Below are 22,948 nucleotides of genomic sequence, written 5' to 3' on the forward strand. Positions count from 1 at the left end.
GTTGGTTGGTTGGTTGGTGGTTGGTTGGTTGGTTGATTGATTGGTTGGTTGGTTGGTTGGTGGTTGGTTGGTTGATTGGTTGGTTGGTTGGTTGGTGGTTGGTTGGGTGGTTGGTGGTTGGTTGGTTGGTGGTTGGCTGGTTGGGTGGGTGGTTGTTGGTTGGTTGGTTGTTGATTGGTTGGTTGGTTGTTGATTGGTTGGTTGGTGGTTGGTTGGTTGGTTGGGTGGTGGTTGGTTGGTTGGTGGTTGGTTGGTGGGTGGGTGGATGGGTGGGTGATTGGTTGGTTGGTGGTTGGTTGGTTGGTTGTTGATTAGTTGGTTGGTTGGTGGTTGGTTGGCTGGTTGGTTGTTGATTGGTTGGTTGGTTGGGGGTTGGTTGCTTGGTGGTTGGTTGGCTGGTTGGTTGGTTGACAACGCCCGAAACCTGAAATGCAGAGTCCACACCCACTGACCCTCACTCCTGTGCCAGGCAACCTTCCCATTTCTCTCCTTTGTCAGCTGCTCTGCCAGGTCTGTTTTTCATGATTGTCTCAAATGAGGCGATTTCCGCACACAGAGGCTCTGGTTTCCTGCCTGCTGTCCATAGACAGCAAGACCTTCATCACATTTCATCTGGGTGGTGGCAGAAAGCTGCCGCACACACACAGCTCCCAGATCCAAGCTGGATACTCTGCCCTTGCCTTCATTCGTTCACTGTGTGTTGACTTCCTTGGCATGGGTGACCCTGGGAATGCCAAGGTACGTAGGGTAGAAGCCTCGTACTGCCCTCTTGAAGCCCAGGGCCTGGTCAGGGGCTACCGTGTGACATTATGTCATAGATGGTACATTAGTTTGCTGGTTCATGTTTGCAGTGATTTTTGCTGAGTCTCTACTATGTGCCAGCTGTTCCGGGTGCTGGAGAGACAGCAGTGAACAAGAATCCAGGCCTTCGTGGGCCTCAGACTCCAGTGAGAGAAGGAAGCGATGTGTAATGTCATGTCAGGTGGTAACGAGTCAGGCCCAGCAAGGGGATGGAGATGAATGGGGGGAGCTAGTTTAGGCCGGGGAGGAGGCCTCCTCTGTTGAAAAGAGGATGTGAGCAGGGACCTGAGCCAGGACGCTGTGAAGGAGGGCTGTCTGCTGGGCCAGAGAGTGGGTGTGGCCAAAGCCAGAGGAGCCGAGGGGCAGAAGGAACGAGGGAGGGCAAGAGATGAGCCTAGAGAGATTCAGGTCTGCGGTTTCAGCCCAAGGCCGTGCAGCCAGGTTTATTACTAATTCAGACTTTTCAGCTTCTAAAGGAAAGCCCCCGATATTCACCCCCAGTGGAGAGATCTAGAGATCCCCATAATCTACCACTTGAATGTAACTGCATGGAAACAATAAATAAATTGCATGGGCATGCCCCGCATGGGCAATAAATAAAAGCCATAAATAGCTTCATGTTGGTTCAGGTCAGGTTTTGCTAACAAATAGGTTGTGCAATTCTTTCTTTCTTTCTTTCTTTCCCTCCCTCCCTCCCTCCCTCCCTCTCTCTCTTTTTCTTTCTTTCTTTCTTTCTTTCTTTCTTTCTTTCTTTCTTTCTCCCTCCCTCCTTCCCTCTCTTTCTTTCTTTTTTTTCTTTCTTTCTTTCTTTCTTTCTTTCTTTCTTTCTTTCTTTCAAGAGCTTTGTGGATTTCTGAATGCAGAGCAGGAACTGAGGTTCTGGGGTGGAGGCCAACGGTCTAGGGTTTTACTCCCTGTGGGATGAGGAGCCATAGGAGGGAGATTGATCTGACTTTGGTTTTAAAAGTACCACCTGACCGCCGTATGGGGAACAAGCTGTAGGAGCTGAGGGTAGAGGAGGTAGAGGGGCCTGGGAGGAGGCTACTGCAGTGGTCCAAGCACGTGATGGTGGCCTGGACCGTGGCAGTGGGATGACTGAGAAATGCTCAGATCCTGGATACGTTTTGGAGGTAGAGTCAAGAGGGCTTGCTGATGGACTATAGAGTCCAGGACAACGCCAAGGTTGGGGGCAATGGGGGCGTTGTGTGTGTGTGTATGCCGGGTACACTCTTTTCCAAGGGCAAGACTCGAATTCTGTCCTTTGCCTAAAAACCTTCAGTGGCTCCCTACGGCCCTCAACATAGTCCAGCCGCACTACTGAGGCCCTCAAGCCCCTCGTGGTCTGGCCTTTACTAACTTGGATAGTTTCATTCCTGGCCACTCCCCAGCCCTCGTGCTTGGTGACTCAGACCGGCTGCACTCCCTTCACAGCCTCCCACACGCTGTGTCCTCACTGTCCTTCCAGCCCTTGCGTGCTGGCCTCTCTCCCTGAGATGTGCTCAGGCACCACCCAAGGTCTCTACCGTGCCAGGAGGCAGCAGTCACAGTGGGTTCTGTGAACAGCGCCCCCTGGAGATGTGCCACATGGGAGGTCACCCTTTCATCTGCTTACCTCCCGCCCTTTCTCCCGATTCGGAGAGGGCATTACCACCCCCCCAGGACGGAAGCCCGTCCTGCGAGCTCTCCTGGGGCCCCTGCACTGACACCTTGGTGGAATATTCAAACTGTCAATGCACGTGCCCCGTGTTATAACCCACCCCGTGACTGCTGAACTTCACACCATGCCTGGAATGGAGTAGGTGCTCAGTTAAGGTGTGTTGAATGAACAAATGAATGCGGACTGAACAAATGCCACCCCAGACCGTGGTCCCAATCCCCATCTCTTCCTCCCCCGGATCCCTAAAACTCTCCTTCTCCAAGTGCTTCGCGGCCTCAGATACGGATCGCTCTTTTTTCTTTTTTTTTTTCCTTATTGTCGCCATTATTTTTTACTTGTCTGATCTCCCCAGTTAGACAATAAGTTCCCGAAAGAAAGGGGCGGTGTCAATAATAATAATAATAACAGCCTCGGCCGCTAACATTTATCAAGCACTGACTGCGTTCCGGGAACCGATCTATGCCTTTTCCTATAGTAGCCCGTTGGTGATTTTAATTATAGCAAAACCCCTCTGATTTGCAATCATCCCGTTTTAATTGAACAGAGCTTCTCCACCTCAAGTGTGTGGCAGAATTTTCTAGACGGCTTGTTCAAACACAGATTACTGGGCGCCCCCGCCCCCGACTTTCTGATGCAGAATTTCCATTCCTAACGAGTTCCCAAGTGGTGCTGATGTTGCTGCCTCCAACCCAGACTTTGAGAACCCTTGTTCTAGAAGCTTCTTCTTGGCCGTGTGTGTGTGTGTGTGTGTGTGTGTGTGTGTGTGCTGGAAGAAACCGGGGCTCAGAGAAGTCGTGGGACATTCCCGAGGTCCCACAGCTAGCAGGTGCCAGAACTCTGAGGCCGGCCCAGATACCTCTGACGCTGAACGCTGGTGCTCTGATGCTCTCCTTCCCCAGAGAAGCCAACCGTTTTCTGCCTGTTTTCTATTTTTCCAACGTGAACCTACCAAGGGAGCCAGCCGTCAGATTGCTCTCTCCCTTTCATCTCTCTAAACCAAAGCGATAGCTGGTGAGAGGTAATGGTATTTCCATGCAGCGCTGGCTTCAGTCGGCTGGCTGGGATCAGACGCTTTCCAGAGGACGCTGGCGTGGGTAACAACCGAGCACCTCGGGGAGGGTGCCGAGGGAGGGGCGGGGGGAGGCCGCCGCTTTGAGCTCAAAGGGCCCTTCAGGTTGCAGGGCTGGTGAGGGCCTGGGTAGCTCTCACTCCCTGGGTTGGGAGCGTGCAGGTAGAACATTGTCTGTAGTCTCCCCCAGCTCAGACGAGAGAAAACTATGTCTCCACTCCCTTAATTGGGCACTGGGGTTCCTTCGGGCAGCCATTTGTTCACTTGTCAGACATTCAGTGCATTTATTCTTGGAATATTTAGGGCTTCTCTGATTCTTTCATTTATTCATCTGAATTGAGCCCAGCTCCATGCCAGGTCTTAAGCTGGGGGATTGTGAAGGAGAGCGAAACAGACACTCGCCCCGGTCTCGTGGCCCTTTTGATTCCGCGTTCATTCATTCATTCATTCACTCACTCAACAAATACTTTGGGGGCGCTGCCAGTGTATGAGCCCATCACCGGGTGCTGGGGCTCCAGCGCGGAGCCCACGGTCCATCAGGGGGCAGGTCACAAAGCAAGGTGGGGGGGAGGTTAATGCACGATGTGATGCGGGCGCTGACTAAATAAAATACAGCTGGGCACGGAGCAGAGCAGGGGGTGGGGTGCCGTGGGCGGTCAGGGCAAGCTTGTCTAAGGAGGTGACATTCAGAAGGTAGCTGAAGGACGAGGAGGCTCCCGCTGCGGGAATATCTGGGGCAAGAGTGGACCAGGCAGAGGGAACGGCCAGTGCCAAGACCCCGAGGCAGGAGCAGTTGGAAATGTTCGTGGAACACGGAGGAGGTCAGAGCAGCTGGCCTGGAGTGGGTGAGGGGAAGAGATGGGAGGCTAGAACATTCCGGGGGGGTGGGGGGCGGGGGCAGCGATCGCGCGGCCGCACCATCCTGGATACAGACATGGATCTCCCTGTGTGCTGACAGTGGGTTGAGGGTTTGGAGCGGAATATGACGAGGAAATGAGGGAGCTAGGATGGTGGGGGAGGCTGAGTGGCTGGGAGTTTGGAAGCAGCGTCAGCAAGCACTGGGATGGGTTAACATGGGTTGTAAAGGAGGACAGAGGAGGATCAGGGTTGACTCCCACTTCTGTAGCCTGCACACAGGGGTGGGTAACAGCAGTGCCATTCTCAGACACAGGACAGTCGGACACAACCAAATGGATGATTACTTCCAGTCCGCTCTGAAAGAGAGGAACCCAGTGTTCTGAGACTGGAGTTTGGGGTTCAGTGGAGGTTTCCCCGAGAAAGGACTGTTTGAAACCACACCTGAGGGAAGAGAAGCAGTGAAGCAAATGAAGAGGCAAGGAGGGCTGCATGTGCAAAGGCCCCGGGGCAGTCTATCTTCATGCCAGGTCACTTTAGGGCACTTGTACCCACGTGCTGAGGAAGCGTGGCAGGCAGGTGGCAGACAGACGCATTGGAAAATAGGCAAGGGGGCTTGGGGCTGTCACGGAGGGGCAGTCTAGACAGTCCACCACTGTCACAGAAGCTTTCCCAAGGAGGCGACACCACAGTTGAGTCTTGAAGAGTGCACAAAAGTTCACCAAGAGACAGAGCGGCGGACGGCAGCTTTCCAGGCCGTTGTGGACGCAAAATGCGTCTCATTAAATAACCCTCAGGAGAGACTTGGTGGGTGGGTAAGTGGGTCACTGAGGTCAGGAGCGTGAAGGGGCCTGGGGAGGTCAGCAGAGGCCAGACCGTGCGCGGCTGACGCGCAGGGTGATGAGTCTTACTTGAACCAGAGGCAGCGGGGGTTCCTGGAAGGGTTGGAAGCAATAGGGGTGTGGATAGACCTTCGTGATCTTCCTCCGCAGCCAGCGTCCCTGCTCCCAGAGGGTTGTTTCTGTGGCCACGTGGGGCTTGTCATGCCCCAGAACTGCTTTCTGAGCCAAGAGCTCATGCCAAATCCATTAATAACCCTGCTGCCAAGCCCCATTGCTCATTTCTGACATTATCCAGGCTAACATCCCTGGAGTTGCCGGCCTGAGAATTTACACAACTCCTACAGAACCAGTGGCTCAGGGTTGCTCACCACCTTGACCATGACCCTGCAGTGAGCCAAGCGATGGCCTCCAATTACAGAATCAAGTGCATGAACAGCTTCTTTGATTAACCAGGACACCGTTCTGCCTCTCTCTCTCTCTCTCTTTTTTTTTTTTTTTTTTTTTTTAATGCTGAGACCTAGATGTGTAGAATAGAGAACGTGTGGAAAATACGGGAACGAAATGGAAGAAAAAAAAAAAATCCCTCCCAAAGACCACTGCGGTTAGCATTTTACTACGTTTCCTGCCCGGTGATCCACACAATTTTGTAGGCTTGGGATCATTCCAGAGAATGTTGCCTTTTTGCTTATCATTTTAATGTAATCATTTGTAATAAAAAAAAAAAAAAAAGCCCTTCCTCATAAACCTTTTAAGTTTTTATCTATGAGTCTATCCTGATTTCCTTAACCAGTTCCAACTGGCAGAGCTCTAACATGGAAACCTTCCTCCCTATCCCGCTCTGTGACAAATGCCTCTGTGCAGCAAGCTTTTTCTATATTTTGAATTCTCCCAAAAAAATGTGCACTTATGAGTCAAGCTCTCGATTTTGCCAAGCTGCCTTCCCAAAAGGGTGTGGGTTTAACCTTCCCGTCAGCAATGCGTGAACGTGTCTGTTTCACCATACCTTCCCCAGCACCCGGTATATTAACTTTTGAAGATCCTTGCTGGGGAAGAGTGGGTTTAAAAAAAAAAGGGGGGGGGAGCGCCTTGCTGAAAGTTCCTCTTTAGTGAGATTGACCCCTTTGTCCAAACATTTGATAAAGCCGTTGTGTTTCTGTTGTGACTTGCTCCGACCATATAGGAAATGGAACCGAAATGTTATTCTTACCAATTTGCATGAGCACTGGAGATAGTGAGGATATTTTTATCTGTGTGTCTCTTTCCTTTTTAGGTTGCATGAGCCCGAGAAGAATACCAGAGAAATAACCCAGGTACAGTCCTTGGTGAGATGCCCTTCCTGGTACTCTCACTGGTGCAATCTCCTTGCATCAACCAGAGTTGCAGATTCTGTTCTAAATTAAGACTCTTTCCCCAGAGTGGGGGAAGGGGTGGGGTGGAGAGAGTGGGGGGATGCTCACAGTCCTCTTTTCCCCCTTGTCCTCTGCCCCAGCCAGGAGAAGGTCACCACCTCCTTGACCCAGGGCACCCAACACACAACTCCAGGGGGCACCGCTCACAGTTTGTTCACCGATCGCCTCATGCAAGGGCATGCTCCCTTTCTGGCACTTTCTCCGCAGCACTGCCGGGGCGATTTCACAGGCAGCGTGGTTGGCCTGATTCCGAGAGACCTCGCCCTGCTTCTCACGGGCTGACGCTGTCAGACCTTGGAGGCCGAGGGTTCCTCTGTCTCTTGTGATGAGACAGGCCCTGCCCTGAACCCGCGAGGAGAGAGCACCAGCTGTCCTTGACATTTCCCGGGGTGTTGTCATCGTTTCAGATGCAATCTGTTGCACAGAGTCGGGCTGCTGAGAGGCACGGTCTTTGTAAAGCCCCAACTGTGGCCTGCTCTCCCGACCTGGGACAGCCCCGCCCCCGGCGGCCCCTGGCACAAGCCCGAGGGGTAATTACAAAGCGCGGCCTTCTCCCCAGTCATTGTTACCTCTGGACTTCTCTCAGGAACTTTCAGGGGAAAGGATGATGGTGAGAGGTGGTCACTAAAACCTGCACAGAATTCGCAGCCGGCCACGACTTCCTGAGCACCTACTATGTGCCAGGCCCTGGGCAGTGACCAAGGCAGCCACAGCCCGGCCCTCACGGAGCTTCTTACAGCCTTGTGTCTCGAATCCCCAGTGCTAGGTGCCGACCCCTGCCAGGGAGGAACTTTAAATGCTGTTGCTGTGGGTTTCCCAGAGAGAAGTGAGTGAGTGTGCAAGGCTCGGGACAGAGGGGGCCGTGCGGTGAGACCACAGCTGTCGGGTCCAACAGACTCTGGATCCTTTGCAGCTGTGTGACTTGAACCAATTTGTTTAACCTCTCTGGGCTTCAGTTTCTTCACTTGTAAAGCGGGGGAGGGGGCTCCTAGCGACGGGCTGAGACAGGGCCTGCAAGCCTGCGGGAGCTGCGCTCCGTGGTGCTTACTGAGCACCAGTGAGGAGCCGTGGTGGTGTTTCCCCGCCTCCTTCTACAGCATAGGTGCTGGGCACGGAAGAAGCAAAGTTTGCAATTCATGATGAGTAATTTGAAGGCAGCCGTTGCGAGCGATAAGATTAGCACACGGGAGATGTTCAGATTTGCCAGGCGGTTGATGATTGCTAGCATTTATCGGACACACGGGTTCCCTCGATGTGTGCCAGGCTCTGTTCTGTGCGCTTTACCTGGGCGATCATGTCTGAGCCTCACAGGGACCCTGGAAACAGACACTATCCCAGCCCCGCCTTACAGATGGGGAAACCGAGGCCCAGAGAGGCTTAAGTGGATTGCCCCAAGGCCCTCAGCTAGACGGAGCAGGAGAAGGATTGAAGCCCCAGGCTCCTTACTGCACCTGCAACCTGGGCTCTCGTTCTCACATGCCCCTGTTCCCAGTCTCCCAGACCCCAGCTGCACCCTGAGTGAGGCTGAAATTGCCATCCATTCTTTCGTTCGTTCGCTCATTCCACACCGATGGGGCTTCTTCAATGCCAGCCTTGGGTTCTGCATTATAACAAATAACCTAGTGAAGATGTGTTGAATAAACCAGTGAACGGATGAGTATCTCCACCCACTGGGGGTCGGCACCTACTCAGACCCCCAGACAGAGTCGGTCCTGGGTGGTGGGTGCTGTCATGGAGAGACACGGCTTGAGGAAGCACGGAGAGGATCCCTAGAGCCAGCTGAGGGGAGGGTGGTCTTAGGTTGAAGTGATGCACGTGCTAAAAGGCACAAGGTGGAAGGGGTTTCGTTACGAGGAGGAGGGGAATGGACAACAGGCAGAGGGAAGAACCCTGAAAGGACAGAATGGAACGTCGGGCAGAGGGACAGTGAGGCGGCGCCGTGAGGTGACCCCACTGGCGGGTAGGAGGCTCCTTTGGGCCAGGTGAGGATCGGAAGGGTAAGGCCGGAGGCGGGGAACCCGGGCTGAAGAAGAGGGGGGCGTGAATTAGGGCTGAGCCAGCGGGGCCCAAGGGGAGACAGAAGCGTCCAGCCTCGGTACCGATGGGCGGAGGAGTGGCTGGGGGCTCCAGAATGAACTTCTCTCCACCACATTTAGATCCAGGACAACAATGACATCACATACGCAGACTTGAACCTGCCCAAGGGGAAGAAGGCCGCCCCGCGGGCCGCCGAGCCCAACAACCACACAGAGTACGCCAGCATTCAGACCGGCCCGCCGCCCGCGCCCGAGGACACCCTCACCTACGCCGACCTAGACATGGTCCACCTCAACCGGGCCCCCAAGCAGCCAGCCCCCAAGCCCGAGCCATCCTACTCGGAGTATGCCAGCGTCCAGGTCCAGAGGAAGTGAATGGGACCGTGGTCGTCTCTAGGGTCTGTCCCCACGAGCCTTCCTGTCCCGTGTGGGACAGCCGTGATGGGGACAGCCAGCCCAGTTCCCAGAGGGCCGGGATGGTGCAGGCCCTGGAACTCCAGGATGAGGCTGGCTCTTGTCTCCCCAACCCACGTGGCTCTTCGACATTTCCAGGGCAGCCACAGTCCCCCCACATCACCACACGCGGAGGCCGATGTTGCCAGACTAGCCGGGGGACCCACCTGGGAACTGGCCAGAACCACCAGGGTCCAAGAACCCTCATGCCTGTCTCCATCAACATGCGGGTCTCGGTCACGGTCTTGGAGACCCTGATTGCCCCCCTTCGTGCTCTGCAGCCTGATCTTCCAGGGTGAGGAGGGAGAAAACCCCACCTCCTTTTACCACCACCCACCTGGGGCTTGGGGAAGATTGTCCCTTTCGATCGAACTGCCCCGTCCGTGGAGAAGCTGGAAAAAAACCCTCCGGGACCCTCATCCCAAGACTTGGTGAGACTGCTGCCAAGAGTCCTAGCCTCCCCATCCCGGGATTGATGAGGCGCAAGCCCCGGGGGAGGGGAGGAGCCTCCGAGGAACCCCCACACAGCCGCCACCGCCACCACCAAGGACTGAGTAACAAAACCCCCCTCCTCCTGGTGGCCCTCCGAGACTCCTTGAGGACCCGCCGTCCCAACCGTGACGCTCCACACGGCCCCTCCTCTCCTTTCTAGACCCGAGCTTGCTTCCTCCAGCTAGCACTAACTCAGCAACATCTCGCTGCGGACGCCTGTAAATTATCGAGAAATGTGAAATGTGCAATCTTGAACCTGAGGTGTTAGAAAATTTGATCTGTGGTGTTTCGTTTTGTTTTGGTTTTTTTCTTAAAACGACAGCAACGTTCTCTTGGCTCTTTGTCATGTGTCGAAGTACCTGGTCGGGTCTTGTGCGGTCTAAGGTTTACCAGTTGGTCGTCCCGGGGGGGCACCCTCTTTACGGCGGAAACTGGGTTCCCCCACATCCCAGACCCCGAGGATGGGGAGGAAGGTTGCAGTGCGGCTGCCCCGTGGAGACGCTTAGCCTTCCCTCCAGGGCAAAATAGGTCACGTTCTCAGCCGAGCCACGTGGCTGGTACTGCGGTCTTCTGTGCCCCCATCGTGCTAAGTCCAGACCTGCTCAGTGCTCCTCCTCCTGGCTGCGTCCTTCACAGTGCAAGCTTGTCAAGACCCGAGGCCTCAGTTTTCTCATCCAGAAAGAGGGGAGAGAAAAGATGCCCCCCCTGCTCCCTGGCATCTTACCAGCGCTGGAAGGCCACGCAGGGGAGGGAAGCTATGCCCGTCTGTTTTCCCCGCCCCTTAACGACGACCCCATTCCAGCTCTCTGAGCTGGTGCCTGCAGGAGGAATCTTCTACTTCTGCTCTCAAACCCTTTGGGGATCAAACTGGAATAAATCCCAAACAGCCAGGAGGACTGGGCAGCTGTGAAGCCAAGACTGACCCTCCTTCTGTCCCTCTGTCTCAGGAGGTTGGGCAGATGCTGTGACCTGTTGCCTCTGATCCCCACCCTTCCAGTCGGGGGCCTGGCTGGGCCCAGGGCCAGCAGATGTTGCGAGCCCTGTCGATTCGGTCTTCACACGTAACCAACCAAGTCTTAGAGCGGAAAGGTTAATCTTCGTCGCCCCCTGGGTCCGGCCATCCATCGGATGCCCCAGGGATTCCAGGCCATCAGAACAAGAAGCTGAGCCATGCTGCCCATCAGCAGGTCCTACGCATGGAACCCTGGGAGCTCAGCTCAGACCCAGTTCTTTGGGGACAGAGATTTGGCATTTCACACGATGGCATCCAGGAATCGGGTGAGCCAACGGGCCATGTGGACAGTTTTGGCCGATGAGCCAGGGTTTCTCTGTGGCATCTGGGAGCACAGTGACCCAGCCACCTGGCTCGGGCCATTTCCAAGTTCCAAAAGGTTGGCTTGTCAACCTTAGCCTCCCTCTCTGCGGCCCAGAGAAGGCACATGTGCTTGAGTGTGTCCCATGTATGTGCACGCACACCCACATATGCACACAGAATTTTAAGAGAGTGTTTTCTTGGTGCCATTTTATTTTATTTTATTTTGAATTTTGGAAGGGGAGGAAGGGAATGAGGCCAAGGAAGCTGTGCAGCTTTAGCTCCGGCCTGGCAGCCTGGAGATTCCCATACCTTGTGTATCGAACCCCAGGAAAAGGAAGAGGTCGAAACAACACTACGGAAGGAGCGTGGTTTCGGGAGTTTATTTTAAGACTGCTAGGAAGGAAACAGGCCCCATTTTGTATATAGTTGCAACTTAAACTTTTTGGCTTGCAAAATATTTTTGTAATAAAGATTTCTGGGTAACAACGACCAGTTTGGGTGTGGAGTGTCTTTGTCTTTGGGAGTGTGCCCCTCCCCCTCCCCGCCACCCGTCCTCATCCTCGGGAGCCTGGGAGAGGATCGCATGCGGCCCCTAGGGCTTGGGGACTGCAGGGTTTGGACCTCTCTCTGGGGTTTTCTGGACACAAAGACTTTGTTTCCCCTGGCTCAGAGGGAGTCGGTGGAAGGTTGTGCCCCAAACACCTGCGTAAACAGAATTCCGACAGACCACCGCGGTCGCGTCCCCGCTTTGCGACTTTGCAGAGTTGAAACAGCTCACCTCCCAGAGACTCAGGCCTGTCACCCACCCAAGGGGGACAGTACTACCCGCAGCCAGGGTTCCCGTGCGGATCAAAGGGGGGCCGGGGGGCACCGAGCCCCCCCGCTTGCCACGTGAAAGACCTTCGCTTAAGTGTCGGTCTTTCCTTCCTGCCCTGGACATCGCACAGCTGGGACCGACTGCCCCTCCCCACCTCTGGGGTCTTGGACAAGTGGGTCACCGCCCCCCCGGGAACCTCACGTACCCCCTCGACCGAAGGCAGAAACCCAGTGCTGGGCCTTGAATATCCTCGCCAGAGGATTCACGTCAAGTACTACCCCGTAAGAGGTGTTCACCAAGTGTTGGCTTCCTTGCCTCTCCATTAGAATATTAATATTAACGACAGTTATATGACGATGGCTATATGATATTGACAATAAGTAGTGCTTACCGTGTGTCAGCACTCTGCCTTGATCGGCCCCTTCAAACCTCACAGCCGGAGCTAGGTATTATTACTGACCTCACGTAACAGGTAAGGAAGTGGTTTAATTTATCCAGGGTCACACAGCTAACGAGTGATGTCACTGGGACGCAGACTCCGGCCCTCTGACCTCAGTGCCCAGCCTCTAACCCCTGCGTCCTCAACTGGTACAATCATGTACTGGCATTGACCGTGAACTATGGGAAGTCGCGTGCCAAGTGCTGCACAGTCGTTGGCCTCATTTGGTCCCCCCCCCCCCACCGCCCCGCGACCACCATAGGAGGTTGGCACTCCCCTCATCCCTATTTTACAGATGCGCAAACCAAGTCACCGAGCGGTGAATTCATTTCCCCCAGCGTCCCAGAGCCCGGCCTTGAACCCGGAGAGTCTGGCTCTCCCGCATCACATCGCACTGCTTCGTTCAATTACAGCCGTCAGCAGGGGGTTGTGCCCATTCTGCAGGGAAGGAAGGTTGAGGCTAGGGAAGTGCGGGGGACCTGGAGATCCCACGCGAATGAACCTGTAGTCGAGTTGGGACTTGGCGCTTGGATCCACAGGCCCACGTGGGATCATCCCCGAGTCCTTGGCCTGAGGCACGTGTTCAGGGACCTAAGACACTTTCAGGCAAAGAGCCTCCTGCAGGGTGTAGACAAGTCACCTGCCTCGTAGGCCAGGACCTTGGCTGTGGCAGAAAACTCAGCTCTCAGCCTCCCTCAGGGCCCAACCTGGAAAATACATGTGCCGCTTGTGGGGATGAGGTGTTCAAGGCATGCCAGGCCGAGTGGGTGGGGAAATGCCTCCCGTTTTCTGGGAAGGGCCGGGGGGGGGGGGGGTGGTGTGTGATGGACTGCGTGTCCAGGCAAAGAGACTTGCAGGATGGATTTTATGCAGCACCTGGGCCTTGCTTCTCCAAGGCCCAAATCTCCAGGGCTGCGGGCTGGCAGGCAGAATGAAAGTTGATAGGAGCCAAGTGACCCTCTTCCTGCCCGCCAGGAAATCAGTCAAGCAGTTGGCATTTATCGGGTACCTCCTCTGGTTCCGCGTTGTGCAAAGGAGAACCACAGGACTCCATCGACCTCCTCCAGCCCCCTCCAACCCAACCCCCACCACACGAGGACCCAGAGGGCATTTGCGGCCCCCTTCCCCCCCCCTTTACGTGATAATCAGCAAAATCTCTGCCTTCTCCACGAGATTCTAACGCCCCACTGTGAAAAACCCCGCGTGTTCTAGCATATTCCCACCAGCCAAAATTGGACCGAGGTTTGTTTATTTAATTTTTACATAAGCGCTTTTTGTCGTATCGGCCTCCTCAACTCTATATAAATATTAACTTATTTAAAATCGATTCACTCCGTCCTCTTAACAAACCTACAAGGTAGGTGCTATGATGATCCTCTGTTTAATAAAGACATTGAAGCACAGAGAGATGGCACATCTTGTCCAGGGGCCACCCGCCATCCAGGAAGTGGCGTCACTGTGGGTGTGCGTGGGCACCGGGCGGGCGCGACAGGGCCGGGGGGCGCGGGGCGGGGGGGGGGGGGGTTGCTGGAGACACAGCAGGGGGCACAGACGTGTTGGCAGGCACTGGGCTCTGCTGGGAACCAGGAGACACCACGTGGTCTCTGCCACCAAAACATCGAGTATCAGGGCGGCCCCCGTCGCCTGCCTGGTCAGCAGCCCGTTGACATGCCCTTGGGCTTCCCTGGGGCTCAGCCTGCCGCCAGTGGGGTCTCTCCTGCCCTCCCTTAACCACGGCACTCTGTTTACCAGGGGTCTGGGCTTGTTTTCCGAACGCGAGACTTTGTAATTGAAAACACTGGGGCGCCTGGGCGGCTGGGCCTCCCACTCTCGATTTCGGCTCAGGTCATGATCTCACAGTTCACGGGGTCGAGCTCCACGTCGAGCTCTGCCCTGACAGCACTAGTCTGCTTGGGATTCTCTCTCTCTCCCTCTGCCCCTCCCTGCTTGCCCATGCGTGAACTCTCTCTCTCTCTCTCTTTCTTTCCAAATGAATAACATTTAAAAAAAAAAATTTAGAAAATGCTTTCTGAAAAGACATGTGCCCCAGATGTCCAAAAACAGGCAAAACCTTGGAAACAGGGGTGGGGGGCGGAGGGGGGGGTGGTGGGGGACGATCCTTGTAGGGAGGCAGCGATGGGAAGGGGTCTGAGGAGCCCTCCGGGTGACGGGAGGTCCTGTATCTCCACGCGAGTGGTGTGATGTGGGGGCTTGTGGACATTAATCTCCGTCAAGTGCATGTTTAACGTGTCTGCATTTCCCTGTGTAGAAGTCAGACCCCACAAGAGACCGGTGCCCCGTCCCCCTGGGGATTCACCCCCCACCTCCCCCCACCCTCAACTGTGGTTGCCTGCCCCGACCTGACAGTCCTGGAGCCCAGCCCGGGGCCTGGCCCCGGTGAGGGCTCTGGGAACGTGGAGAGGTAGCACCCCAGTGACCAACAGAGCAAGCAGAACAGGAAAAGAAAAAGTACAGCCTTTACAGGACAAGCCATTTATCTGTCATCGCTCTGCCTACGGAGGCTGCCTCCCCACCTCGCCCCACGCCTACGCCCTCCTCCCGCCACCCAGGGCTACACAGGCGCGGGCGGCTGCAGAGTCCTCGCCTGTGACCTTGAACCGGTGGCTTCACCTCCGAGCCTCGGTTTGTTCTCCTGGGAAATGGGATGGACCCTTCACCTGCAGGTTCTGGCGAAGGTTAAATAGAGAATAGATCTAAGACCTCGGCAACGGCGTGGGGCAGACAGCAGTGAACACACACACATCCACACTCACCTCCCTCCCCCCCCACACACCGCTCACACATACATTCACATCCACACGCCAAGGCCAGGTTCTCAGAGGAGCTCAACAATGGTGGGTCTCGCCTGCTGGCTGAAATAATCTTACCAGGTCCCTCCCTCCCTCCTTAGCCTGGGGTGGCTCCCTCTTACCAACTTTGGGGAATCCAACACCCAGCCCGGCCTCTTCCTCACGCCCCCTCTGACCTCTTTAACGACACCTCCTGCTCCCCCCCTCTCCTGTCTGCCCCCCCCCCCCGCCCCCGCCAGCCAGACCGTGAGCTCCCCAACACCAGAATATCACTTCCTGCCTTGGAGATCCAGCCCCTGGGAGAAGGGAGACTGAAGCCCACCATGTGCCAGACAGGAGCCCACCCGGGCACCTGAATTCTTCAAGTCACCGAACGTTTACTTCCGCTGGAGATGGGTGCCATGAGGTCCATTTCACGGATAAGAAAATGGAGGCTCGGAGAGGAGAAGAGACAAGATCACTCATGCAGCCAGTCACTATTTCTCTGGCTCCGGCTGTGAGCCTAGCCCTGCAAACCTCCAGGGAAACCAGGCCGACGGAAGCTAGGCCACACCCTTATGAGCTCACGGGGTGTGCGGGGGCCAGAGCATCTGGACGAGGTGTCCGTGTGTAATTTTCGAGAAGTTACGAAACACGATGGATGCCAAAAACAGAATAGCAAAGCCCAGCTCAGCTACGCTCCTTGTGGGGTCAACTGATTCCACAAAGGTCAGGGACCTTTCTAAACAATGCCCGAGTATGGGATGGAAAGGAAGTTTCACCTTCTTTGCCTTATTTCCAACTACCAGATGCTTTTTCTTAATGGGAGAAAGTTCCCAGGCCTCACTCAGTGTGCATAGGGCAATAAAGGCTTTCACGAGAGGAAACCCTGAGCTGAGGCCTAAAAGACGAGTAAGAATGCACCGGATATGGGGCGCCTGAGTGGCTCAGTCAGTTAAGCAGCCGACTTTGGCTCAGGTCATGATCTCACAGTCCGTGAGTTCGAGCCCCGTGTTGGGCTCTGTGCTGACAGCTCAGAGCCTGGAGCCCGTTTCAAATTCTGTGTCTCCCTCTCTCTCTGCCCCTCCCCTGTTCATGCTCTGTCTCTCTCTGTCTCAAAAATAAATAAACGTTAAAAAAAAAAAAAAAAGAATGCACCGGATAAAAAGGGTCCGAAGGAGTCAGGGCTGCGCAGAAGCAACCCTTCCCCGCGAGGACTGGCCCCTGCCAAACTCTGCAGGCCCATCTTGCATCACTTTCCCTATCGCTCCTTGCACTGGCAACACCAGCCTCCTCGTGGTTCCTGGAATGAACCACAGGACCTTTGCACATGCTACGCCCGCCCAATGCTTGGAACACCTGCTGGGCCTATTTCCTGATTGTCTTCCAATGATCAACCTGAGAGCGTCCCCTTGTTAAAACAACACCGTAACGACCCCGTCCAGGACCTCTCTTTGTAACCCTTGTCACTGTTTCTGGCTAGTGACCATGGGATTCCTTGATTAACATCCCCCTCCTCCACTGCCCTGGGAGCTGCCTCAGGGCACAGAGGGTGCTGGCTATGCTCACCAGTATAACCCCTGAGCCTAGTCGGTGTGATGCACCCCATAAATATTTGTTGGATGGATGGGAAGGAGGGAGGGAGGACGAATGGGTGGCTGGATACATGCAGGGAAGGATGGATGTGTGGGTGGGAAGGAAGGGAGGGAGGGAGGAGAGGAAAGATGAGGAAAGGAGAGCGTGTGGAAAAGCCCAGAAGCTGGAGCCTGCGGGGCATTTTAGGAGAACTGAAAATGCCCCAGCTGGCAGGTTTGGAAGCGGGCTTCAAACCCAATCCGGCTGACTTTTCCCACTGAGTCACTCTGCCTTTCATCATGAGCCCGTGCTCAGAGCCGTCCCTTTTCTCAAAATGGATGCGTGCCCCCCCCCACCCCCCGACGACAGGCAAGGAGCCAGTGACCGCTGTCTGAGCCTTTGATGCCTCCTCTGGGGCCGCGCTTAGAAAACCCGATGAGAGATTGCAGAGATCTCCCTCCGCCCGGAAACTGCGCCACCCTGGTGCGGCCGGCCCAACTTGGAAGCTGCTGGGGCTGCTGGTGTCCTCCCGGCCCCCGCTCCAAGGACAAGAGGCCGGGCCCTCGTGGTGGAAGGTGCCATTCCCAGCCACCCGGGCCATCTGCCCCCGCGGGCCCGCTCTGGGCCGGGTCAGCTGGTGCGGCAGCCGGTCGTGGTCGCATGGATCTGGGCCACGGAGCTGTCTCCAGAAGGAGGCCGGGTGAGGGCTTAATGGCAGGCAGGCTGTGGCCCGACAGAGGCTGTGGGCTCCGCTCGGCCCGGTCCCCAGGGGGGCCAGCGAGTGGCCCCCGTGCACATGCAGATGAACACGTTACCGCTGATATCACAGTGGGGGGTGGGGGTGGGGGGGCAGAGGCGCTGGGGCGGCCGGCCCGGAGCTGCCGTTACCCGGGGACCTTTCGCTGGAAAATTTTTCTTGGGACAATTAAATCTTCAGCTGTCTCCTCACAGGGAGTGCCTGCCTGCATCGTAATTACCCTTAAAAGAGGGAAGTAGGGGAAAGGACACAGAGGCGAAGAATTAAAAAATAACAAATCTGCTTTATAAACACAGCCATCATGTCGCGGGTGCGCATCTACTCAGAAGGCTGCTCCCCCCCGCCCGCCGCCCGCCTCCAAGCCCTTGACCCTTTGCACTCTGGGCTCCCTGGGAAGTTGGAGGGGGAGCCCCTCTCCGGGGGGTGGAGGGGGGGCCGTGTGGGGCAGCAAGGGGGTTCAGGGTGCTGCCTGGCCCTCACCACAGTCCACGAGGTGGAAGTTGCTGACCTTGGTTTACAGATGAGGAAACTGGGACTGAGAAAGTCACAGGCCATAGCGAGTGACGGCAACAGACAGGAGCAAGGTAGTGATACATGCAACATGCGGACGGGTCTCAAAAACCATCGTGCACCTTATGCCAAGATCTAGAACCGGCAAAACTAAGCTCCCGTGACAGAAGGCAGAGAAATGGGTGCCAGAGAAGGGAAGGATATTGGCCGAAGGGGCAGAGGGAACTTCTGGGGAGGTGGACATCGTGTCCTTTACGTTGACTGAGGTGGTCCTTACATGGGCGCAGGTGGCCATCAAAGCTCATGGAACGGTGACTTAAAATGAGTGCCTTTTATTGCTTGGAAGTTCTACCTTAATAACGTGGATTTAATAACAAAATAGGGGCACCCGGGTGGCTCAGTCGGTTAAGCGTCCGACTTCCGCTCGGGTCGTGAGCTCGTGGTTTGTGGGTTCGAGCCCCGCGTCGGGCTCTGTGCTGACAGCTCGGAGCCTGGAGCCTGCTTCGGATGCTGTGTCTCCCTCTCTCCCTCTCCCTGCCCCTGCCCTGCTCGTGCTCTGGCTCTCTCTCAAAAATAAATAAACATTAAAAATAATAATAATAAAATAATGTGACTTAATGTTTATCTAGACCTTCCTCTGTGCTAATCCCTGTCGTAAGTGCTTTCCATGTGCTGAGCTATTATCCTCCACACTGATCTGTGACACAGGCACCTTGAGGGCCCCATTTCCCAAATGAAGAAACCGAGGCACAAGGGAGTTAAGAAAATTTCCCAAGGTGATGAGGCTAATAAGAGGCAGAGCCTGGGTTCAAATCCAGATGGACTGACTACAGGGCCATACAGTTTTGTTCCATTTTGGTTTTTAATGCTTTTTTTTTTTTTGAAAGAGAGAGAGAGAGAGTGAGACTTTGAGCGGGGGGGGGGGGGACAGAGAGAGAGAGAGAGAGAGAGAGAGAGAGAGAATCCCAAGCAGACCCCTCCCCATCAATGCAGAGCCGACCTCATGGGCTCAAACCCACAAACCGGGAGATCAGGACCTGAGCGGAAATCAAGACTCCGACACTTAACCAATTGACCCCCCCAGGCGCTCCAGGGCCGTATAGTTTTGAAAGCAAAGTTCAAAGTCACCCAATTAGTTGGTCTTAGAGGCGGGGTTAAATCCCAGGGTCTTTCCAACATGGGGAAAATACATTCATTCAAGAAACATGTACCCGGCGTCTCCTATACCTTATACTGTGGACACATGGGGAACAATAGAAAAGTCCCAGGCCTTTGGGGGTGTCTCTGGGGGAGGGGATCACCAAATAATCCCCCAAATAAAGGTGGAGTTGCAGTCAGCGACGAGTGTCGGAAGGGGTGGTTATAGGAGCCCAAATGCACCATCCGAAGGGGGAGTTGGGAGTTCCATGGAGAGCACACCCTCCTTTTGTATTCATGTGGAGACAGCAGGGCCCTGGCTTGCACCGAATTCCCGAGCCACCTGCCCCTAACTTGATTTCCCTTCCAAGCTGTGTATCCCGCTGACACAGAACAAGTTCGAAAGCCTCGTCTTTGAAGAGATGTGACAAAGGCCCTTTGAAATCGCCTGCCCGGCTCTTAGCACCTTGAGCCCCAGGCTCAGCTATTCCAAGAATGGTCCCTGTGCCTTCCCCTGGCCCGGCGGCCCAGGGAGTCACATTCCAGCACAGTGGGAATGCGGGAACGCTGGAACGCTGGAACGCTGGAAGGCTGGGCTGGGCGACAGCTGGGAGTGCCTGCCCTCCCCACCACCACGAGGGAAGAGCCTGGCCTCAGGCCAAACACTCAGGCCCCTGGGAGACCCTGGGTGGCCTTGGCTCCAGGAAATTGAAAGCAGCTTTCAGGCGACAAAGGTTACAGGCCGGTTCCCTGAACGTTTACAACTTTGCTGATAGCTACCAGGTGGTGAGGGCCTGAGCGGGGCGCTTTGGGTACAAAGTGACTCCTCTCCTAGCTGTAGACCACCACCCTGGGGTCCCAGGTGAACACCGAGGAGGGAGTACAAATGCTATAAGAACAGTGCACCTGAGCCCCTCCCCGGCCACCCAGGGCTTCCCAAATCTCATCTCAGCCCATCTCCACCCGCTGAGATCATCCCTCTACGCCACCGAGTGGATATTTTTGGGAAGTCGGACGGTCAGGCTGGGGCCACGGCGGGAAGCTTGGGGTTTCTCTTGAGAGAAGTAGGAACCCTCTAGAGCAAGGGAGCAGCCTGCCCCAATATGATTTTTTACAAAACAAAACACAAGAAACAAAAACCCTGCTGGGCAGGAATGGATTGGAGGGGGGAATAATGGAAGAAGGAGGATCGTCATGAACTCCTCATTGATGGAGGTTTGGACCGCATCTATTTATTTCCTCCTTGCAAACAGTTTTGCATACACATCACTGCGCAGAAGTCCCTAGAAGTGGGATGGCCGGACTGAACACGCGGGCATATTTTTCATGATATCCAGATTGCCATCTGGACGCGTTCCGCGCCGTCCCCATCGTATGTGTGGGCCTCCCAGCCTCCACCCCGAACTGCTGCGCCCCCGGCCACACTTTGCCCAACCTCTCCCGCCCTGGCCCAGACCCCCAGAGTCCCGAACGCATTCGGAGCACTCGTCGCCATCTGCAATTACAAGTCGTGGAGGAGAAAATCTTAGAATCAGGCTAAGTGGTGGCTGAAAAGACCGCCCAGGGGCTGCCTTTTCCAGTGCGAGTCAGACACAGGCCTCCAACACCCCGAAGAGGCCAATTTACCCATATTCTTCCAACCACAGAGAAGCTGCTTTTTTTTTGTTTTCTTCTGTTCAGCCGTGAAAATAAGGCACAGTGCTGAGATGACATTGAAAACAGGCCCTAGGGTTATAAATGACGGAGGGCTGGTTGGAAAACCCTTCTCCTGGCCGCTCTCTGGACACCAGGAAAGGAGAGAGCTGCTGTCCTCCGAACTCTCTGCCTCCCACCCCTCGGGGGCCCCGTCTGGCTTCGTCAGAGTCCTGTGGCCACGGCTGCCACCTGCCAGCCAGCCTCCCGGCTTCCATTCCAAGCCGTCTCCACTGCTAGGTTTCCTTTCCGTAAGTGGCCTTTTAAAAGAGAGCGTTCTCTAGTAATCAACAGCCCCAGCATCTGCAGCAGTGTGGAGGCATGCTTTTCCAATGTTCGTATCATTTCGGGTTTATTTCTGTTTATTTGCAGGGAAGGGGAAGGAGTGCTAAGAGCTCAGCGTTTCACAACCAGTGTGCATGCAGCGTCTGATTTTAATCTTGGCATTTGGAGATGCTTTTGAAGATGGTGTATGTTATCTTTCTAAGACTGACCTGGTGAGTTTCTTGAAAGAGGATTTTGCAACAGACTCTTCTTAATATTTTATCTTTTAAGACAAGGGACTTTTTCTTTCTTTCTTTCTTTCTTTCTTTCTTTCTTTCTTTCTTTGCCCCCATTGCCAAACAGCTGGATAGCAAACTCTGACACAGATAGGAATTATTATTCATTAACTGCTTATGAGCTGTCAGCTGCTAGAGGGGACCCGTTGTCTTCTCAGAGACTCTATCAGGGAGGTACGGGTCTTGGTCACATTTTACAGGTGAGAAACAGAGCCATGGAGCAGCTAAGTTACCCAAGAGCCAGTCAAGGGCAGAACCGGAGGCAAATCCAGCACTCCCGGGGCCTTCCCTTTGTAATCACGGTCATCACCCGCCACGGGGCCTCCAACCGTGTCAACCTAGCCAAGCTGGAGCTGTGGGTCCCAGAATTCCTTTCCCCGTATGGTTCCGGGGGTGATGCTGGCCCCGCGCGACATTTTGCTCAAGGTTTCAAAGACACAAGTGAAGAAGCCGCCACCGTTTTATGCTCTGAAGGCCGATGCAGGGCCCAGGCAGAGAGGCCACCCACGCATGTTGTCCCCGAGCTGCTTGCTGTTCAGCTGGGTGGCAGGAGGTGGGGGGTGAGGGGCTGAAGGGAAGGGGGGTAGAAGGGTGGGAGGTCCAGCGGTCAGATCCCCAGGATCCCGCAGCTCCAACGGGATCTTCAGCTCCTCCGAGTCCCGGACCAGGTGCACACACAGCTTCCAGGGAAGGGTACCAGGAATCCCTGAAGGTCCCCTCAGCATTGAGGCTTGGGGTGGTGACAGATAGATGCAGGCTCCAGCTTGGCCTTGCTCGCATCCCTGGCAGCTCCCCTTTCTGGGTGCCGGCCCGGCTGGTCCAGAGACACATCTGGCTGCCGCTAGAGGTGGAGGGAACAGCCTGTGCAGATGGCCCCGCCTCCTCCCACCCTGCATGAGGTCACAGCCCTGGGATGGAGCCCTCCTTCCAGGTCACGCCTAAAGGCTCTGAAGCTCTGACGGGCCCCTGACTGATTCAGAAGAGTTCGGGTTTTGTTTGGAAAGTGGCCCTCTCTAGATTTGGCAGAGGTAGCAAATAAAAATATAGAAGAGCCAATTAAATTTTAATTTCTCACACACACACACACACACACATACACACACACAGAATACTTTTTTAGTGTGTGTATGTCTCATGCAATATTTGGGGGCATACTTACACTAAAAGTGACTGGGTGTTCATCTGAAATTCGGATTGAACTGGGCATGGGCACCCTATCCCCATCCCCCAATAGATGCTCTTCTAGGGAGAGCCCCCCTCCCCCAAACTGAGCGTCTTCCATTTGACCGACATGATAAGAACATTTGCGCAAGCACTTGATCGGCACGTGAGAGCCTCGGAGGATGTAGGACAGGCCCTGGTTGGTCCTTGCTGGGCCTCAGTTTCCCCCTCAGGCGACATCGGGAAGCTACAAAGTCCCCAAGGAACCCCAAGTCCACACACATCGTGATCAGCATCACCTGCAGGATAAAGTCCTGGTTCTTTCCTGAGGCGTCCAAAGGTCCAGCCTGCCACCGGACCTCACCTGCTGCCCAGCTCACATGACCACCGAGAAGGACTTGATATTTCCCCAAAGACCATCTCTTCTCACCTGCAGGGCTTTACCTTGACTCTTCTTGCCTGGAACACCTCTCCCTCCCTTGAATGCTACCTAAACTCCTATTCACCTTTAATGCCTCCCCTTCCCAGAAGTCCTCCCTGACCACTGCAGGCAGAGACACTCTCTTCACTTCTCTGTCCCTT

At 55.1% G+C, this 22,948-nt stretch overlaps 1 protein-coding gene across 3 annotated transcripts in view; it reads left to right on the forward strand.

Moving 5' to 3' along the window:
- The window catches only part of SIRPA (signal regulatory protein alpha), a 42,249-nt gene extending 30,831 nt beyond the window's left edge, over positions 1 to 11,418 (forward strand). For all 3 annotated transcript variants that reach the window (XM_019462746.2, XM_053890383.1, XM_053890384.1), the window contains exons 8-9: positions 6,495 to 6,534; positions 8,790 to 11,418. In XM_019462746.2, the coding sequence (XP_019318291.2) occupies positions 6,495 to 6,534; positions 8,790 to 9,044 (295 nt within the window). In that variant the 3' untranslated portion in view covers positions 9,045 to 11,418. The remainder of the gene's footprint in view (positions 1 to 6,494; positions 6,535 to 8,789) is intronic.
- The last annotated feature ends 11,530 nt before the right edge of the window (positions 11,419 to 22,948 follow it).

The sequence above is a fragment of the Panthera pardus genome, unplaced genomic scaffold (assembly GCF_024362965.1).
Source record: "Panthera pardus isolate Hobbes unplaced genomic scaffold, ASM2436296v1 HiC_scaffold_25, whole genome shotgun sequence".
Taxonomy (NCBI): Eukaryota; Metazoa; Chordata; class Mammalia; order Carnivora; family Felidae; genus Panthera; species Panthera pardus.